Below are 22,687 nucleotides of genomic sequence, written 5' to 3' on the forward strand. Positions count from 1 at the left end.
CCTTCTGTAAAAACACAGATCAAACATAACATCAATTACAATTTAGAGCTACACTAGCACCTAGTGCAGGGACCCCTAACCAGAGCCCTGGGGGCTGCTAAATGCAACAGAGTTTCCCAGGGCTCTGCCGGTTCTGTACTACAAATCAAATAAGTGAACTGCTTTAAAATGGCAGTCTCTTGATTATGCCTTCCATATATCAGTCTAGGACATGAGAGTACTTGGTCTAGGTAGAAAAGTATGCACGTGGGTAGAAACACGACTGAAAGTTTGGTAACCAAGAGTATTTCTAAAAAGAACATTGTGACTGGGGCATAAGTTAATGGTAGTGTACCACAGAAATAAGTAATGTTTGCTTTTTATAAAATTAATGACAATGTAGATAGCCTAGAATAGAAGGTATCTATATTTGCTGATGACACCAAGCTATGTATGGAATTTAGCACAGAAAGATTTAGACAAAATGGCAAACTTGGTTGCAACTTGACAGATTTAATGTAGATAAATGTAGGATTATGCCCTTAGGTAATAGCTATGCTACTTACAGATGAACTGGAATACAATTGGGGAAATCCAAAATGAAAAATGACTAGTGGACAGAAAGATGAATAGAGCACATAAAGTCACTAGTTACACCAGATTGTGAAGGTTAGATTGGCAACTGTGTCAATAGTGTATTTGCTTAGTTTTCCTCTGGGTCAGCCCAATTAGAATTAAGGGTGTGCACCGGCCACTTTCAGTGTTTTGGGTTTTGGGTTCTGATTAGCTTGAGGTTTTGGGCTCGGATTTGTTTTGCCAAAACACCTGACGAAAGGTTTTGGTTCCGATTTATTTTTAAAAAAGCATAAAAACTGCTAAAAACCAGTTTTGTTTTTTTTTTTCACTCCTACGCTATTATTAACCTCAGTAACATTCAATAACAATCATTTCCACTAATTTCCAGTCTATTCTGAACACCTCACAATATTGTTTTTAGGCCAAAAGGTTGCACCGAGGTAGCTTGAGCACATAATGCCAAAAAAAGAGGTACAAGATGGAATTGTTCTGGGCCCTCCCTCCCACCCCTCGCAAGATTCGACGCGAGACTTGGACGACAGAGCCTCGTTTTCAATTTTTTGCCCGCCGGAAATATCCGAACAGTGCTCGGATCCCGTTCGGATCCGCACTGTTCGGGTGGGCTCGGATTAGCAGAATCTGAGCCAGCTCATTTCTAATTAGAATCTATAACAGGTTGAACCACTGACTTTTTTCAACCCTATGAACACCACTAAAAATCTCCAAATTTGTGATATTTCCACATCATAACTATGTTACCTTACTACTAATTACTAGTATCACCCCTAAATTATAAAGCATCAACATTTGATACAGCATTATATTACAGGGTTCCCCCTACAAAACAAATGACCTACATGACATCACATACAAACATGAAACAAAAGGTTTTTTCTGAACAATGTTACCTTTCAATCTGCACCATTGTTTTGTATAGCCAGCCACACTTGTGGTTGATCCATACAATCTCCGCTTGTGATGTAATGAAAAGGTACAAACATCCTTCTTCTGTGTATTATTTTGAAGATGGTTATTAGTTTACTAGGTTTGTTCCCAATTGTAAAGCGCTACGGAATATGTTTGCGCTATATAAATGATGATGAAAATGGCGACAGCCTTATTTTTGGCTTAGTGCCCTATCAAACCATCCACAAGTACTTCTATTTCATGTAGCATATAGACAAGCTTCTAGTAGTATTAAGCTGGCAGGCAAAAGTAAATTTAAAAGTGTTGACATAGGAATTAACGGAAATGAGGTCACTGAATGATACAATTTGTTCTAAATGTACTGTATTTTTTATTTCTGTACTGTTTACTTCTATGGGAGATTTTAAAAAATGGTAGGAAAATGACAATTACAAATAAAAGATGGAAACATGCAGATATTATAGTGTAGACAGAAAGTACCTTATTGACTGTTAAATACCATTTAGCCATTTTCACAGCTGTTTTTTTTATTCTGAGAATGACTCAGCCACTGCAATACTGATCGTTGAGTTTGCAGTGACATCTAGTGGTAGAAAAAGTGTGTGTCATTTTAGTCTTCACATCTTGACATAAGAAATCCTTTAAAAATTAAAGCAGTGATTGGGACCTTATATTGTTCGCTTTGCTACTTGTTCAATGTGGCAGATATATAGATAAATTGCCCAACATTTGCATTTCTTCAAGAAATAAGTCCAATAATATTGTCCACTGCTCAGTTTGTATAAAACAGTGGTGCCTAATATCTTACCAGTTCACAAACTGAGACCAAACCAAAATAGTGCATAGATGAAAAATATATACAGAGCAACAATTATCTAGAATGAGATGTTAGCTATCACAATCTATTTTACATGCAGACAATAGGAGGTGGTTTTAGTTATAAATATATTTGGGATAAGCAATGTAAAATAATTTGGTCTTAATCTGCTGTGTCTGCAATAAAAGCACAACGAAACACAGAAGTACAAACTTATTACATTTTGTTTTTTCCACTGTGCAAGGTAACAACCCTCTCAGATCAGCAGAGAAACTTTTAAACAGTTAAGTGTTTCAGAGTCATTTCTAATTATAGCTTGAGTTTGGGGAACAGCTACCAATAAACACACAACCCATAAAAGATTCAGATTCCACTTTGCAGTTTTTGAGAACAGATTTATTTTCATTATAAAACAGCATAATTACAGATTTTCATTTCTTACATATTTTCCATTTACATAAAACATACTGTGTGCATAAGATACGTATGTAACTGGTTATGTTTTACACACTTTTAAGTGTTACAAAAAAATAATCAAAAACCACTTAAGAAGTTAATTTCTCTCTTAACGTTTCAATATCTCACATTCTAGAAAAGTCAATTCAGCTATAAGTATATTAATGTATGCATATTACACACGGAGATTTGCATGTGATCCAATAATTATTTTTTTTTTAAAATTTTAAATTCTCCAAATAAACTTTGCAATTTGATGCAGTGTGTTTTGTAGAAAATACTTAGAATTGTAATGTAAATTAGGCCATCTTTTAACCAGTCAGGTAGCAAAAATGGAAATATCTTCTTAATTTGAAATCTACTTGTGTGTTTATATATAGTAGAAATGTTTCATTGTAAAGCAAATACAAAGCAAAAATATTGTGTAATACAATCTAAGAGATTCATGCTGTTGCAGAACCGGGTAAAGAAAAGTCTGATACAGATACTTCAGTGTATAAGTGTCCTCTAAGTGGACCTTTCACCATGAATAAAAAATACAAATCAGATTAAACAGTACATACAGTTTATACCATTTTTGATTAATGATTAAATTCTTTGTTTTCAAAATGCAAATGAGGCAATGTTTTGATTTTTTCAGAAAAGAAAATGTACTACTGTAGTTTTAGAAAGAGATAGAAACTGCAAAAATGTGTTTCTCTTCCTAGTGAACTGTCAATTGTTATTGGAGGCTTTAACTATACCAGGGCAGTTTTATGTAATACCGGATGAAAGGTCCACGTTCATTTTCTTGGGGAATAAAAACTATTTAGTGTTGGTAACCAAGAGATCATTTCCTAAGGCGTCCAAAAGAGACTTTGCTCCACTATTTCTTTCACTTTTCTGCATATTCTACTAGCTGAAGACTGATGCTACAAACTGCAAAGTAAAATCCCCAGCCTGATTTTAATGCCAGATCTAGACATCTGGATATCTAAGAGAAAAATGAAGAAAAAAAGTGAAAACATATTAAAATGGTAATAAAAGTAAAAGTCAGCCCTTTAAAAAATATTTGAACTGTTATGACTGCATAAAACCATAACACTGCAAAATAAAACAATGTCTTCACTCTGCTGATATATCCAGCTTTAAAACTTGCTCCTCCCCCTCAATGTACAATTTTAACAAAGCAGATGTATCAACTTTCTTATAGAGGTGTGTGACAGGAGCCTCATGCTACTGCTGGATTATCTAACACTCAGCCTGTGGCTTTTCACTTGCAACCATTATTATTATTATTGTTTATTTATCTCCAATCATATTACGCAGCACTGTACAGAGAATATATAGTTATTCATCAGTCCCTGCCCCATAGGAGCTTACAATCTAAATTCCATAACACGCACACATCCATTTTGATATAAGCAAATTAACCTACCGGTATGTTTTTGGACTGTGGGAGGAAACACACGCAAACATGGGGAGAACATGGAGAGAACATACACATGATCTGCAGACTCACCTCTGTGCTGCTGATCTGATTGGCTACAGGTGTCTACCCAATTCAAGTTTTCACACCCTAACCAAATTCAACTGAGAGCACTCTGCACTCTAAGGACATCTTTGTTTTTGAACCAAACCGATTTCTGGGACTTTACTTGCATGTACAGCATGTGACCATACAACATATTCTAGATGTCACTGAACTACACTGAAGAGAAAACTTTAAAACGTTCTGAAAATAAAATACTTTTTAACACAATACTTAGTTTGCACAAACAATTGTTTTGTTTTCCAACAGACTGGATTGCACATTTGTACTGCTTTCAGGTGGGGTACTAAAGTGCGGCTAGAAAAATTCCAACCAGAAAGAGAGCGACATTAAAAAACTGAAAGTAGTAATTGTGACATGTCAAAAATGCAGACTTAATGAAATACTTACACACAACATTTCCGGCATGGCTCATATAAAGGCAGACAGCCGAACAAGGCGGGAGTGTGATGGACGTCACTTAAAAGGACGACACTTACATTGCAAGTATTAAGGGGGCAATGCAAGGACTCGGTACCTGTGCAAGCCTTAGTAGAAAAAAAAACCATTATACAGGCGCCTAGTCCTTGCATCGCTTCCTTAATACTAGCAATGTAAGTGTAGCCCTTTTAAGTAACGTCCATCCCACTAAGTCTGCATTTTTGACATGTCGCAATTACTACTTTCAGCATTTTAATGTCGCTCTCTTTCTTGCCGGAATTTTAATAGTCACAATAGTGTCTACCACCGCTGCTTTCATAATTATTTCATCCCACCTATGAAACTGGCTTGTCCCGATAGCATTTTGAAAGGGTTCATATGACACACAGGTGTTTTTCATGCAGATTTATGAATGGTAGACAAGACCGCATAGTAGCCAATTATATTAATGGGTCACAAGAAAAGCCAAACAGAGTGACATATTTATGATGTAAAATACTCCAAGCTCCATGATATGAGACCACTTGAGGATCCCAAACATTCTGATAGGAGGAACTGGATATATCAATACAAAGTACTTTCTTCGTATACCGCCCCTTCAAGTCAACGAGTATGAGAAGTCCAGTTTTATATACTGCGAATCAATAGCAACATAATTTTCTTCATATTAGATTCTATGATCTTGTTGAGAGGGAACAATGTAACAGAGCTTGATTTAAGATGTTTTGCCAAAAAGACAAAAACCATTGTTGTGCACTAGCATGACCTAACATATGATTTCCATATATACGCCATAAGCAGGCCCTACAAAAGTCAAAACACACACACATAAAGAAACCAAAGTTCTTTCACATGTACTTATTGTCTAACGCTCCATGCCTCAGTAATGACAATGATGCCAAGGACAGACTGCATTTCCACTAATGTTGGTTCAGCCAGTAAAATGGATGTCTGCACTTTGTGTATATTGCAAATAAACATTTTCAGCAAAGAAAAATATATACATACAAACACTGTCTTAAACAGATGAAGATAATGAAACTGGTTATTGTGGGTAAACACTGAGGTTTAAGGTGCCCTCAGTTTCCATTTAAAATACTCCAATATTGTGCTGTACTGAGGTTCTGATCATTCTCCAACATACTGATAGCTAGAAGAAAGCCTCAGCAGTAGTGACCGTCTAGTTTGTTCCTTTGAAAGAATACCATTATTTTCCTTACACAGACGTGCTTTGTGAAGTCGTATCTTTCAGCTGTATACTTACACTCTACTTTTCCATCAACTTTTACATTTTAGATACCTGAAACACTATATTAAAAATGTACCTAACTGCTTGGCTAAAGGAGAAATTTATGAATTAAGATGCTTCTGCAATCACTGAATTTCTTTTTTGGTAGCTTTATGTACCCAGTAGCATTTATGGGTCATATTCAATTAGGTTTGGTGATCGCAATTACGCGCGGCTACACAAGTCCCGTTACCAGGACACTGTGGATTGCCATGCGCACCCCATAGGATTGCAAAGGGGAATCCGGCATGCTGCAGTAACATATTGTCACTTTACACGTGCAGCCGCGATCACCAAAACTAACTGAATATGCATATTCAATTAGTCTGGTGGTCCGCGATTACGCGCCAGCTGCGCTTTACTCAAAGTAATACGGTACCGCAATACTGCGGATTCCCCTTTGCAACCCTATGGGGTGTGCACAAAAAATCTGCCTTATTGTGGTACCGCTTATTACGGTCGCTGTCCGTTCCGGTGCGTAATCACAGACCGCCAATCTAACTGAATATGCCCCTATGGGTCTAGATTGGGGCATATACTATTTGCCTGAAACATTCTATGCACTCATCTATAACCATACATAACTAAATTCCAACTGCTCAGAGGAAAATCAAACTGAAGACAACCGACATGCCCTACTATTTCAGAAAACCTGACTAAGCTTAATGTTAAATAGCCAGATTTTAAGTACTGAATGTAAGGAAAGGACATCCTGCAGTAATGATGAAGACGAGTACAGAAAACCAATACTGGGAAATAGATAACCTTCAAATAAACTGTAAATTAATATTACAAGCTTGTGTTGAGATGGAAGCAGCCAGACCACCTGTACTTGATGTTTATTAGACTTTAAACTACTGTCTCTTTAATTGTACAACATTGAATTAAAGCAGCAATACCACAACGGTTTTTTTCATTAAATATCAACTTACGTATATTTTAAGCATGCATCAGATAGAGATTGTTCTCAGCTATCCTCCTAGAGATCATTTCCAATAGGGCATATAGCTCTCCAGAATGTCATGTGATGGCAGAGATGGGGGAAGGGGGTGCTGTCACAAAAAGAATGGTCTGGCTTCCAGACACAGAAATGATACATAGCCTGATACATAGGCTTGTGACTCTCAGTATGTCCTTATGTAATGGCAGAGAGGGGGGGGGGGGGGAGAAGGAAGGGGAGAATGTCACAGATCTCAGAGGGGAGTGACAAAGTCTTTTTACTCATTACATTTTGTGCCATGTGACTGTTGTTGCCATGGTAGTCACATGACACTGGAAAATCTAAAGTAGTATCAATTATTAATAGTAGTCTGAAGAAATAAATCAAGGGTAAGAGCCAATTACCAAGCTGCTTTTTATATGTGATTTCTGTTTTAAAAAACACCTAATTTTTATGGAATTGCTGCTTTAAACAACTTTTCTTTCCACTTTAACTCATGTAAACCATATGAAAATGTCTGGAGGATTACTGGCTCCTACAAAGTAGCCAAGCATGATAAATTTACCAGGCCTTGCTCCAAATGTCAATCCTCACAAAATGGCTGGCCCATGTTGGAAATAAAGCATTATTAATAGAGGCAGAAAAAGTCTGTGTGGAGGTGGGAAAACGTACTTACAAGGCTTATTAACATATTTGCATGTATCCAACACCAAATGTTACAAGATAATAACTTGCACATTTGAATAGATGCCATAACTTGAAGCTTAGGCATAACTAAATATGAAAAAAAGATGAATATGTAAAATTAGACAGTAGTAGGACTTTAGAAAAATTTTGATCAGTTAAACAAAAAGGAAATAGCAATGGAAGACATCTACTTTTTAACGCTCTTTTAAAAAGAGAAATTGATTATAAATAAAATAAAAAGGGTATAACGTTTGTGTTTGTGCTTAAATATTAATAATAGAATGTAAAAATGGCAAGGGACCATATACATTTTTAGAATATAAAAAAAAAAAAAATCAATTGTTTTGAGAATGCACTTTTTTTTCAAATACTCTCCCTTTTCCTGCATTTACAGTCACATGACAGTTAGTCTAGTTAACAACTTGTGGGGGGCCCTCGGGTATAAGTGATGTGAAGAGTGTGGTTATGAACGACCATGCTGAAGCCACAAGTCCTGGGCGTGGAACTGCTGGGGCCTCTTCCCCTCTCACACCTGCTGCATTTTCATTCATTCCTTCATCCATATGCCGCTCCTTCAACAGAACACAAACTGAGGTTACTACGTTACACATCGTCAGTAGCAACTGTGCGCACAACTGAGTTTCACCAAAAGCTGCAGGTAAATACTTTGTTGACCCTTTATTATAAAAAAACGCAGTATGTACAGTATCTGCATGGAAAATGGCTGAATGCAAAGTGACTTGCTGAGCTATGTTCAAAAGCATCTGGGGGATATCAGTGTATGTATCTCTCGACATGACAAATTCAGAGAAAGGGGCAAAAATGGCTATAGCTAAATAAAAGCCATGAGGGACATCTCCTCTGCCTGTGCACTTAGCATTGTCTAGTAAAAAATACTGTACCTGTCTTGTTACATTATTAGAGTGATGTGCTGCACAAAATAACTTTATACTGAGCAGGATATATGTAGAGCACAGTGCACTCCCCCCCCTCCTCTCCCGGGAATGCCGTGTGATCTCCCCTGCACTGTGCAGAGGTGATCACACCACACAGAAGTTGGCTGTCTGCATTCTGATAAGATCAGGAACAGCTGGCTGGGGGGCTGCAGGCGATGGCTTGGCGGAGCCGCCTGTTGCCCTCCGCTGTGCTAAATATTAAACTAGGAGTATCTTCTTGGGGACAATGTACTATGATTCCATAGATTGTAAGCTTGCGAGAAGGGTTCTCTTACCTCTCTGTATGTATGTATTACCCAGTATTGTTTTGTTACTGTCTGTGTCCAATTGTAAAGCGCTACGGAATTTGTTGGCGCTATATAAATAAAGGATGATGATATCCAATATGAACTGAGAACTTTACCCGCGATATACTTTTATATTCAACTCCACAAGAATCCATGGTGGTGAGGGTTCTTTTAACCAGGTTAGCAACAGAAAAATTAATTATATAAGCAATATATGCTGATATACAGCCTCTATCGTGTTCTGGTTTAAGAATGGTCATATTTATTAAAAACGGACTAGTATAATATCACATATGCATCAGATTCTGAAAACAATGACACATGAGACGTGTGTTGGATGCACAGCTGCTAGATTTAGCAAAATAAATGATACACAGCTGTAAAAACAGTAGAACTAAGCTCAGTAAGTTACCATCTCCAGAAGATCATTGTTATTTACTCTATCTCGGTTCACATCTGCTGCATCCTCTTGTGCTCGTGGCTGCCCATCGTCTTGTCTGAAAGGGAACCATCCAGCCTGGTGCCTGTGCATTAAAATCAACATGTCATTTTGGAATTTGAGACAGGAAACACTATTCAAGTTCTCAATACTGATTATTATATAATGTTTAAGCTTCCATTCTACTTCTCTCTACAGACAAAAATACAAAATCCTTCTCTCTAAAGCCCAATCTGGCGGTCTGCCTCACCTCCAAAGACCCAAAGAAGAAGTGGGCATAAACACCCAGGGAGCTAAATGGAATACTGTGTAATTTACCTGTAGTCCTCCATCAAGAGTTTTACTTATGCAAAAGTTAACGTGAAGATGTATGACTTTATATTGTTTTACTTTCCCTTTAAAGTCCCAAAGAACAACTTGTTTGGGCGACCTGTGTCAGTGGCTTAACAGCATGGAAATAAGGAGCAATACACATACGTGCACCTGCAATGATTTTCTGGTTTTATAGGAGAATACTAATGTTACTTTCTACTAATGTTAAACTAGCAGTATAGGAACACCTCCTTTCTTTCCTTTTTTTTAAGCATCAAATGAGATTCCCAGAACTAAGGAGCACAACAAACAAACATTGTCACAACAGTTGAAACGGGAACTCAGAAAATAACTGATAAATGAAATGAGTATTCAGGAAAGCATTATGTCAAACAAAATATATACTTATAGTGCCGCTGATGCGACAAGAGGACAACTAAACTAAAACATGAGATCGGAGGAAAGGATGTTCAAAGTACCTTATGTTCACACTTAGACCTAAAGACATGTTTTTGTTTTGCTTTTAATATGTTTTTCATACGAAAAATGGGGGGAAAAAAAGCTCCTTTATCCAATACAAGTCCTTTCTTAAAATTTGGATGATTCGATTCACTTTCAAAATCAGAAATGTGCAGGTGTTGTATAACTTATTTAGTGACCTGTCACTTTCTACATATATCCCAAAAGGGGTCTCTACTGTTACAGAACGAAAACCATGCACTCCCCAACGCCGACAGTAAATGGAAGATTCAAACTCCTGCTCAGTACATAGTTAATAAACGTTTCCTCTAATGAAACAAAAGCCACTACCAATTCAATTAAGAACAGCGTTTTACTACCTCCCCCACCTTCACTGAATCCACCAGCACAGACAGAAAACGGATGGTAATGTTGTAGACTGATACAGGTCATAGGCTCTAAATAGACTTAGAATTGTGGGCATCATCTTCTCCAATACAATACCGACTGGGCTTACTTTGCCACTGTTCCCTTTCGTTATCCCAAATGCGCCTTCTTGCCACAGTAGGAGGGGCTTATAATGCTGCCACCACTGAGCTCCTTCTATGGCACTCAGAACCACGTTCCTTCTGGGTCACCGACGCTGCTAGTCTACCTCGTTGCTGGTGTACCCGGGCTGGTAACTCCGGACCTCTTACTATGGATCCGGGTTGCTGTGAATGGATCCCCTCCTGGCCTATCACACTAGCAGGGCTGCATGGGTAGCAGGCAGAGCGGTGGTACTGGAAAAGCTTGGGTCCAAACCTTAGAGTCAGCCGGAGAACGGATTAGATTTAGGGTCTAATCTGTAGATCACAGGAACACAACGATATTGAAGATGTTTCCAAGCAGGTCTTAGAAGCAAGAGGTTTATTTGCTCTCACCGATTAGAGGTATCAGTGATCAAGTCAGATGTTAAAATCAGAAGAACACTTACATGCTCACACAGCTCATCTTTTAAACAGTTCAGAAATAGTCTATTTTTAGAATCAGGATGTACTCTATTTACACAAACATAGATTTACATGCATTGCAAAGCCACTAATATTTATACTTGGCTATGAAATTCTTAAAACCCTTGCTGTGATTTCCTGGATCTTATTTCAGAAGCAGGAGACCCACTAGCAAGTCAAAAGGTCTGACTGGCATGAATACTTCAGAGAGTCGCCGAATACCCATTTCTACAGAACAACAAAAAAAACCAAAACAAGCTACTTCCCCACATCACAATACACCAAAGGCTTGGTAAACACAGGCTCATTGTATCAGATATATACATCAGAAATAGGCATATCCTATAGCAAGGTTAAACGAGACAAATTTCTTCCCCTGGTCTCAGAAATAACGATTTCGTATCTCACAATATACACAATATCAAAAAATAAGTGCACATGCAATTACATAAATAATTTCCCTATGGTATTTGCTTTAAATAATTTTTTACCAAAAGTTATTTAATAGTGATCCAGTCACAGCATGGTTTTTGTATTTTTAAAGCTTTCAGCCAATAGGGCAAATGCGTGGGCCCATCAGTGAGGAAATTGGTAATCGAGCCTAGATGAGGTTTCTCTCTTAAGCCCCCTGGTGTTCTAGTAATATAAATGACGCCTTGTTTTAAAGGGTGGGGGCTCTTATTTAAGTTATTTGGCCGTGTTATCCATAGATCACCTCGGGCAAATAAGACTTATTTGAAGTTTTAGTTTAGATATTTATACCTCTATCAATAACCAAATCCTAAAAATGAATCAACCCAAGTGATAACATTACACTCAACTGAAGTGTAAGCCCTAATCCAGACTATAAAACTTTCCCAAGTCCTAACTCTCCCTGCCCATATTCTATAAATGTAAGAAACCCTAACACAGCATAATCTGTACAAGTGGTTTGGTCTTTATACAGTTCAGTTACCAATTATGTTTTGCAAATCGAGCCCAATTTTCAATATTTTTAACCTGTCTGTTTCCATCCTATTTCCTACCCAAGTGATTGCAAGACTTATACCTTGACTTAATACCCAACTCAGAGCAATGCAATATAGATCTCTGCGAGGCATCTCCTCTTGTAAATATTACACAAGGCATAGAAAGTATTACTGTACAAATGTTTCCAGGGTTTGGTACAAACGTTACTATGCAATACCAATTCAAGCGTAACTTCTTTTTGCTTTTATCTATATCCACGAACTACACAGGAAATGCAGCCTTGAACCTAATGAACCTGTAAACAAATATCCAATATTTACCATATATTTTAGTTTAATCATTTGCCACTAAAAAGTAAAACAAATGAACAAACAATCTATTGGATAGCAATAAATATCAAACTGTTCACATAACTAAAGTTTAGAACAAATATATACATTAGTGAATATTAAAGAGGTTATCCATCTTTAACCATCAGGAATTCAATACAACAGAGTGACACAGCATCCTTCAGCGCCATGCTACTCTGGTGTCCAGTGTGGTACTTCTCCATTAACCCTAAAACAGATGTAATGTATATTAAACAAATGCTGAAAGATCATAAGAACACCAACTGTGCACACACTTCTGATTGGGTTTATACTTACATATACACAAGTATCATAGCTCCCATCACCATGACAAAACGACTGAAGGACGAATAGACGTACACTATGCTGAGGAGAATAGCTGCTCGGGACACTGTGTACATCCAGTCAAGCCAATCACGGTTAATGTCTTCTTCATTCATTACAGGACCTCCCTGAGCATTCATTTGGACGTTTTGATTCGCCTCTGGTACAATGTTTGGAGCTGCTCTTGGAGGGTTTGGAGGGGGGCGGTCGGAGTTTATAGTGGCAGTTGCAGCTGGCTGTGTTGCTGCAATACCAAGTGTGCCTTGGCTGGAGGCTACTGCTTGACTACAAGGTGAAAGAAAAAAGAGGAAGACATTAGATTTGCACAATAGCATAGCATGTGTATTTATGCTTCTGATTCTGTGATGCAAACCAATACGGAATGAAGAGCAACCTCCCCCTACCAAACACCCAACAAATCAAGGCTAGAATGTAATAGAAAAAAAAATATTTAAAACAAATAATACATATTAATGGGCTGTACCATTTGAAAGCACGTACAATACAGGATTATTTAGCGCGGTTAAACCCTCTTCAAAACTTGGGACTTATGTGTACAGATTTGCTCTACCCCCCAATACTAATACAGGTGTCTTAGAAAGGAAATACAACTTGGGTGTAGTAGAGAGGAAGTTACCTGGTAACACAGACAAATGCTGTCTTGAGAAGCCTGCAATTATTAGTAGTGTCAAAATAAAAAAAATAATAATGACAAAACTTGTAAATATTTGTCAATTTTTTGTTGATTACCTATCCCTCTTATTGGTAAACGATCAGATTCAGCCCTGCTGCAGTACAGAACAGTATGTGGCACAGGGGCGGGCTGGGAGAGGCGTGGCCGGGGGGCACACAGGCGGCCGCATCACATGAAAAGGGATGCGGCTGCGTCATTGATGACGCGGCCGCATCCCCTGTCATGTGATGCGACCGCCTGTGCGCTGACGTGGCCGCATCCGATGTCATCAGATGCGGCCGCGGTGGAAAGTATTGTATTTTGCATCCGGGGGGGGGAGGCGGCTGGCCAGCCTACCCCCCGGCCCTAATAGCAAGCTGACCGAGTGGCCCGGCCCGTCCCTGATGTGGCATGTGTAAAATTAAAATGGTTTTCTTTTGATATATACTATATGTAGGTAGAAAGTTATTTACTGTACTGACAAACTTAAATAATTATATATACTAAATTGGGGATTAGATTAACATATACTCAGTGGAATTGCAAGCAGCATGTATAAATTAGAAAAACAAAATGTTTAGCTCTACTGCACACAAAATAGGTGTTTGAGACATGAATTCCCAGCTTTCTATCAAAATGTATTCAAAGAGTAATCAGGAGCTAAAACAGTATTGATATTGTAAATTAATGGTAACATGTTACGTGTAAGTTCATAATATATCCACGTCAATAAAAAAAAAAAAAGCAACTTACTATTGCATGTAGTACTGTCTCGCATACATCTGCTGCCACCACATCATTTGCAGAGGGCTGAGGACCGAATATACTGGAAATACAGCCGGTGCTCCTTGTCCAGGAAGAGGATTCCCAACATGTCTACAAGTGAATCCCCAAGTTTCAACAACAAAGTCTTACACAGAACAGTTTAACTGTCATCAATAAAAAAAAACACAAGCTTAAAATAAATAAAACGCTCTAATTTAGAATTATTTTTGTTTATATAGCACCAAACATATTATGCAGCGCTGTGTAAAGCAAATATAACCATTCAAATCAGTCCCTTCCCCAATGGAGCTCACATTCTACTTCCTAACCACACACACACTAAGGTACATTGTCAGAAACTTAATTATCCTACCAGTATACTTTAGGACTGTGGGAGGAAACCAGAGGTAACACACGCAAAAATAGGGAAAACATAAGACTTCACACAGATAAGGCCCTGGTTTGAATCCAGTGATTGATGCCAGTGCTGCAAGGCAGCAATGCCTCCGTGCTGGGTATCCCTGTACAGTCATGGCCAAAAGTTGAGAATAACACAAGTATTGGTTTTCACAAAGTTTGCTGCTTCAGTGTTTTTAAACCTTTGTGTCAGAGGTTGCTATGGTATACTGAAATAAAATTACAAGCTCACAATTTTGCCTAAGAACACAGCCATGAATAAGAATGGTACCAAAACATCCTCCAAGAGCAACTTCTCCCAACCATCCAAGAACAGTTTAGTAATGAACAATGCCTTTTCCAGCATGATGGAGCACCTTGCCATAAGGAAAAAGTGATAAGTGGCTCTGGGATCAAAACATCGACATTTTGGGTCCATGGCTAGAAAACTCCCCAGACCTTAATCTCATTGAGAACTTGTGGTCAATCCTCAAGAGGCGGGTGGACAAACAAAAACTCACAAATTTTGACTAACTCCAAGCATTGATTAGACAAGAATGGGCGGCCATCAGTCAGTTTGTGGGCCAGAAGTTGATTGACAGCATGCCAGGGCGAATTGCAGAGGTCTTCAAAAAGAAGGGTCAACACTGCAAATATTGAATCTTTGCATAAACTTAATGTAATTATCAATAAAAGCCTTTGACACTTATAAAATGTTTGTAATGTTACTTCAGTATACCATAGCAACATCTGACAAAAAGGTCTAAAAACACTGAAGCAGCAAACTTTGTGAAAACAAATACTTGTGTCATTCTCAAAACTTTTAACCATGACTGTAGTATAGATATTTATACAAAGTAGAAAGAAAAGTGACCACCCCATTGCAGTACACACACTGATTAGCAAGACCTGCCAAAACCAAACACCTCTATTTGAATTCCACTATAATGCAACACTTCAAAAAAAACAAACAAAAAAAAAAACCCCACAAAATAATCCAGAAGTATAGAGACGTGAATGAAAGAAAACCTGCAAATAAAAATATTTCACTATGACCGGCATCGTCTGTCATTAAATCCCCAATCACCTAAGAAGTTGTTAAATGTATAAGGTGACACATTCCCTGCAATGTCAGAACAACCACGAACCTATCAATAATCCATCACTTTCTAAATTAAATCTTTAACTGAAAAATGAAGAAGTTATATAGAAAATTATACAAAAACAACCTCAAAAAAAATGCATTCAAAGCTGCGCATTCTCTAACTTACTGTTGTCTACTGTATGGAAAGGAGTGGCTGTGCATGGCATTCATATATGTATGAGAGCTATGGCGATGCCTCAGGTTTTCCTCAGGTCTAAGGTTTGAGGATGTGGACGGCATATCCTGGCTGACAGGTGCAGGGGAAGATCCTGAGTGTTCTGAATTCTGTAAGAAGTCACATGTTATAATTATTTCTGAAACGTATTAGGTGCCGTTATGGGTGGCTTTTCTTTTACCATCATGACCAAAATTGAGCATTCAATCACTAAAATAAAAATACTTTGAAAGTAATTCATCACCTTTTTTAATTTTCTGTTCATGTACAAATCTGCCCTTGATCATCAGAATGACTTCCCGTCTGCATTGGTTCACAGTTCCATACCTTACTGGACTTGCTCTTGTAGCATTTCCTGCTAGCTCACTATTGATTGTTAAATCACCACAGATAATAGGTCACTGTAATTCACTGTGATGAAATGTGCTTGTTCAGAGAGGGATGCATTTACATACAGGATAATGTCAAGATTACCTGCTAAGGTCAGCATTATGCAGACATAAAAACGAATAACTGACCAGTTATTCCTAATTTTTGTGTGATTTTTACCTCAGAATGAAATTGTGGGTTTACTTGACTATGTTGTTTATGACACCAGCACAGTCCCATTTGTTCTCACCCATGCTACAAGTTTGATGTATCAAAAATATAACAAACAGTTAAATAATTAAAAAAGCACCCTAAAATAAAATTCATCTTGCGATTATCCAAATATATGCAGCCCATCTTTCATTTACACAATTCTACACATGAACATTATCTACTCTATAAATAAATACACAAAATAAGAATATGGGAGCACTTTAGAAGTATAATGGCAATATTATGTAAAAAAACATCCCCTACAACATTAAACATCAGCAATCACAGAGGTTACATAAAAAAAACCAAAAAAAAAAACTTCCTAAAAATCACAATCAATGATGTAAAGGGCAAATGCATTCACAAACAGCAGCTTAGGCAGATATCTGTAGAGTGTACAGAATTATGATCTTTTCAGAAGATTGTTATGAGATGAAGATCACAAATCTGAAGGTAAATTGGGAAGGGGTGTACGCATGAATCAGCATGCTCATTGGGACCTTCAATCATTGGCGATCACCACGATCCCTGCTTCATGGACAAAAATGTATGTGACCCCATGCCCATTACTCAATATACCCACATGTGAGATCAATAGTGGGAATATGAACGGGTGTCAAATTTCATTTTTTAAATTCCTGGTGATGAATTTTTTAACGTAATTTAATATTTTTCAAACTTATCCACAGGTCACAACTTACTGATCTACTGCTGGTGCTTGCAGTTCCAGTGCTCCCACTTCTCGTGCTTGCTTTGGGGGAGTTTGGAGGGGTCCTGGAGGCACATACTAAATGAACCATGTGATATTCATCTTGCTATAAAGAAAAATCAGAATAGCAGTTTGCATAGAGATAAAGACAAAACATCTAATACTTTTGTCATGAGCTCTGAAAAAACACAATAGCCTCAGTCATGCTGCTATAAATAACAAAATCCTAATTAACATTTATCTTATTTGCATTCTCTTATTAATGAAGTTTGGTCACAAAAAAACATAGTCATTGCATTTCTGTTTAAAGAAAGACAGTATTCTATGTAAAAAAAATAATAATAATAAAAAAAAAAACAATCACATTTTATTACTCACTTTATTATGATTAACTCCTACTGCCACCAACAGCCTGTTGGACACTGCGCTCTCCATGGAGTTGAACAGCTTCACTTATCCCCATCACAGCAACAAGCCCTCTCATTACTTGAAAATATTGTTGCTTGTGTTAGATGCCTGGCTTCAATATGAAACCACTGGGGCTTTATTAAAGTGGTTCTGTTAGTTGAAACAGACACCAGTATCACTGGACAGAAACCCCACCATTCTGTTAGATGAAATTGCAGGCCTTCCACTTCATAGGCTCACTCTGCACACTAGCAGCATGTCCTTATCCCTGCTTATGTGCAGATAATACCATAGTCAAAAATGGGGAGGGAAGGGGGGGTAGGATAACATGGGATTGTGGTGGTCAAAAAGCGGTCATCTGGGCTTTATATGGTGGTCATAGGAGACTAATGTGCTGGCAACTTAGCTGTGAATGGTGGACATGCTACAGTCATAGGGATAGCACTGATATGCTGGGCAAGGAACTTGATGTGGTGGGCATGACGTGTCTATGACGGGTAAGGGGGCTGTGTACAGTGGGTATTGGTTTCCAAACAAAACCGTAATTTAGCAATTTAATGCATAATTTACTTTTTGGCATACTGAGCTTAGGGCACAGAGAACATGGAATTTGCCATACAACGCATATTCTAGTTACACCTTCCTATAACCTTATTGCCTTACTTCTGTGTTTGTCAGCCATATATTTATATCATTAAACAGATTTGTTTATTTTTGATAACCTGAGATATAAAAGAATAGCTTTCTCCCTGGTTACATTTGTATGCAGAGCAGACACAGCTAAAACAGAGAAGCCACCAGAAATATAAAGCAAAGTATTTGGTAAAAGTTGCAGTAAGGCATGTACAAGCCAATATATTAAAGTCATATAAAGACAGAGAGCCCCTTTAACCCCTTGTTGTCTGTAGCATACATAGTGCTATATAAGCAATCTGATATAAAGCATATGCAAATTACTTTTTTTCCCTTCAATACCACCCATCTCATGCTATCCACCACCCTCAAGCATGTTTGTTTAAAAAAAAAATCCTAAATAACTTCGTTAGAGAGCATGGCAAAGTTCATGCGCATATCAGAAAGACTTGTTTCCTTGCTATATTTCCTCCTACATCTATGATTTACAAGGCAAATTGTAAATTTTATGTCTGATGACAGGATAGTTTGTTTAAATTTACATATTGCTAGCATATGCTGCAAAGCTGTGCAAATGTGTATTACTCCGCCCCAAAAACACAGCATCAACATCACTTGGAATATGGAGCATTGATCCTAGTGGAAAAGTAAACACAATGTTCATGATGAATGACAAGAATAAACAGCATGTAAAGTAATGGTCTGTTCCAGCATACTTACATAAGATGTGCATCTCTTTGCAATGGCTGAAGCATAGATTTTACACTCAACACTTGGCATTGGGTTTTCCTTATTTTACTTGTTCTATGCCTTATGAAATGTTAAAACTATCTAAAATTTCTGTTCGTAATTTTAAGATCTATTCATTAGGATACTGTTCATATAAATTGTTTCAGCAATGTGATCAAATATGGTTGAGTCATACATTTTACGAAAGATGCACAAGATATTTTTGAAATATGTACAAGGTAACAATTTTCACTTCCCTCAAACCTAATTTAGCTTGAATGCACTTATGAATCACAAAATGAGAGAGGCTGAGCTGCCAATCCTATATTTAACACAAGACTGCCTAAAAATAATCTGTCCCATTACCTCCTCTAAAACCATTTGATACAATCATTTTTGCTGCACTTGCGCATATACACAGAATGCTCTTTTAGCCCATTATTTACCATGTGGTAAGCACCGCAAAGCAAGGACAGAAACAAAAAAACTATCACGTATGCGAGTCCTTACACATTTAACAACTGTGTGATCCATTTCCACTGACTAGACCAGGCCTGTCCAACCTGCGGCCCTCCAGATGTTGTGAAACTACAAGTCCTAGCATGCCCTTCCAGCTATCAACAGGTTGTCTACTGGCAAAGCATGCTGGGGCTTGTAGTTTTACAACATCTGGAGGGCCGCAGGTTGGACAGGCCTGGACTAGACTGTTAAGTGCTGCAGAACAACACTGACATCAAAGGGTATCATCAGAAAAAAGGGATAATGTAGTTCTGAATCAGCATTTCAGTGAATTGGTAAAACTTGCTCACAGCAAGGAATTCTTTTGGAACATTTCAGATGATCAAACTATGAATGTTAAAAAGAGATCACAGCTGAAGCATCAGACACCTTTAACTGGGTCAACAAAGAAAGCTTTAGAACCATCATGCTAAGCTCAGACATAACAGGGGGCTATTTAAAACAAAGTCTAGAGCAGGGGGATTCTCAACTTTCATTCTGAGGATCCCTAAACATGCTGCAAAAAGTGTAAGGCCCGGCAACTTATCTCTTATATTTAGAGAACCAAAGTATGCTAGTTACGTCCATCACACACAAATAGTAATGGTGTAAGTATTACAGTGAGAAATCGATATGCATAATGGAGAATACACCAATGTTTTTCATTTTTAATATTTGAAAAGAACAAAAAACTGTAATAAAATGCAAGTAGAGAGGGAAGGAAAAGTCAATGGGTAATTAAGCTGAGCCAGGTCAGGGGTCAAGGGAAGGGAAGGAGAGCTTCCATTTAGAGACCACATAAAAAGTTCCAAAGATCCTTAAATAATTATATTCCCAAAATCATTTGCAACAGTGATTTTTCCTCGTCTCAAATACTTAAGAATTTTGCGGCAGGTCCACCCAAAACATAGACTACGCACACAAACATTTTACAACTTAAAAGAGGAATGATGTACAGGAGACAGGCAGGCACTTGAGAGTCTCAGATATGCTTGTTTGACTTGTTAGTATGAAAGTTGAGAGAGAGGAGCAGAGTCTCTCCAACACTAGCCTCCTTCCTGTACATCAGTCTTCCTGAGTCTTCCCACTCATCTAGAGAGCTGACAAACATGAGGAGGGATAACTACACTTGTCACACACTGTATGCTAACTAGCATAATGGGAGCACTACAATGCCACCTCTCGTCAGAGACGATGAATATCGTTATTTTCTTTTACACAAAATACTGCATGGCAGCCGTTACGATCAGTAGGTTCCATTTCCAGTTTAGGTAGAGCTAGTCTAAAAAGAAATAAAAAAAAAAAACACTCCCCGACAGTATATAAGGCCTCTTCCCCTATGCCCGAGTGACTTCCCAAGCTTCCTCTGAAAAACAAACCATATCCATATGGGTGGAAATTTCAAGGTAAAGAAATTACCATTAATGGATTAACGGATTTGCATTTTTCCTCTTCAATCCTCCATGACAACGGAATGTACCCAGTCAACACAATAGGGAAAGAACAGACCAACCCCATGTTACATAATCAAGAATTTATTCAGTGACTGTGTGGAGAACATGTCTAAAATGGAGAGTCAATAGAGGATAACACATGCAGATGATAATCACTAACAAAAGGCGTGGATAGATATCCGTCCAGTTGCTATGCAAAGTTCTGTCTTTGAAGCCTTAACCCCTCACCCAAAATATTGCTACTGCCCACGTAGAGTGGGCTCTCAGTACCTCTGACACCTTATGCCAATTACTTTCCTATGGCTGTATAATTACTTCTCGGATTCATTCTGAAAATGGCTTGCTTAAAAGAGGCACAACCTTTCCTAGTCCTGAAGGGACCACAAAGAGTTGTTTCTGTATGTGACTGGATCACTCATAAATAACTTCTGGTATAAATTTATTTAAAGGAAATAGCACATGGTGCTTATTTATATAATTGCACAAGCACTTATGCTTGATATTGTGTATATGTTGAGATAGGAAATCCTTATTTCTGAGACCAGGGTAGAAAATTTGTTTTATGTTTAGCCTTTCTAGAGGAAATTCATTATGTCTGATGTATATATCTCATACAATGAGCCTTTGCTTATAAAGCCTTTGGTGTATTGTGATGTGGGGAATTGGCTTATTTGGGGTTGTGTTGTTCTGTGGGAATGTGTATTCAGCGACTGTCTGAAGAAGGTATTCATGTCAGTTAGACCTTTTGACTTGCTAGTATGTATCCTGCCTCTGAAATAAGACACAGGATATCACAGCAAGGTTTTCAAGATATTCATAGCCAAGTGTAAATATTATTGGCTTTACAATGCATGTAAATCCATGTTTGTGTAAACATGTTATATCCTGATGCTAGAAATAGCCTGTGTCTAAACTGTATAAAAGGCACTAGCTTGTAAAACTTTTCTTCAGATTTTCATCTGACCTGATCACTGGCACCTCCAACCAGTGTGAGAGCAAATAAACATCATTTGCTTCAAAGACCTGCTTGAAAACATCTTCAGTATTGCTGTAATCCTGTGACCTGCAGATTAGACCCTAAATCTAATCCGTTCTCCGGCTGTCTCTGAGGTTTGGACCCAAGCTTTCCGGTACCACCGCTCTGCCTGCTACCCATGCAGCCCTGGTCAGTGTTAAAGGCCAGGGGGGATCCATCTACAGCTTCCCTGCTCCATAGAAAGAGGTCAGGAGTACAAGCCCAGGTACATCAGCAACGAGAAACGCTAGCAGCGTCAGTTACCCAGAAGAAACCCGGTTCTGGATGCCGGTAAGGAGTCCAGTGGTGGCAGAACATGTAAGCCCCTCCTAATGCGGCAAGAGGGCGCATTTGGGATAACGAAAGTAAACGTTGGCAAAGTAAGCCCAGCCGATTCCCAGCTATAAAAGACAGGGTGGCATAGGCGGTCCATCCCGTCACACTGCACATCTAAAATCTTATTCCCTGGATAAATATAAGGAAACTGCCCTTACCAAGTACATGAGTGCAGCTTTCTTTCCATCACTAGGTTGTGTTGGCAGTACGACTTCCTGATTAATATCAAATTTGGATATTACTTTAGGCAGAAATATTGTACTGGCTCCAAGTACCACTTTATCAACATAGATATTTAGAAAGAGTTCCTTGCACCACACTGCTTGTAACTCTCCAACTCTAAGAGCAGAAGTAACTGACACCACGTACAGCACCTATAGAGTTATCCATCTCAGAGAAACCTCTTGTAGTGATTCAAAGTGGCGAGACATCAGAGTGTTGAGCATGAAGTTGAGGTCCCA

The 22,687-nt window shown here is 38.2% G+C and overlaps 1 protein-coding gene across 2 annotated transcripts in view; it reads right to left on the reverse strand.

The window, feature by feature from the left end:
- Positions 1-2,673: 2,673 nt before the first annotated feature.
- Positions 2,674-22,687, reverse strand: part of HERPUD2 (HERPUD family member 2) — a 34,835-nt gene continuing 14,821 nt past the window's right edge. For both annotated transcript variants that reach the window (XM_075212550.1, XM_075212551.1), the window contains 6 exons: positions 17,146-17,259; positions 15,815-15,972; positions 14,136-14,258; positions 12,683-12,994; positions 9,277-9,388; positions 2,674-8,193 (listed from right to left, as the gene is read on the reverse strand). In XM_075212550.1, coding sequence (XP_075068651.1) covers positions 8,032-8,193; positions 9,277-9,388; positions 12,683-12,994; positions 14,136-14,258; positions 15,815-15,972; positions 17,146-17,259 — 981 coding nt within the window. In that variant the 3' untranslated portion in view covers positions 2,674-8,031. The remainder of the gene's footprint in view (positions 8,194-9,276; positions 9,389-12,682; positions 12,995-14,135; positions 14,259-15,814; positions 15,973-17,145; positions 17,260-22,687) is intronic.

This window comes from Mixophyes fleayi, chromosome 5 (genome assembly GCF_038048845.1).
Source record: "Mixophyes fleayi isolate aMixFle1 chromosome 5, aMixFle1.hap1, whole genome shotgun sequence".
NCBI lineage: Eukaryota > Metazoa > Chordata > Amphibia > Anura > Limnodynastidae > Mixophyes > Mixophyes fleayi.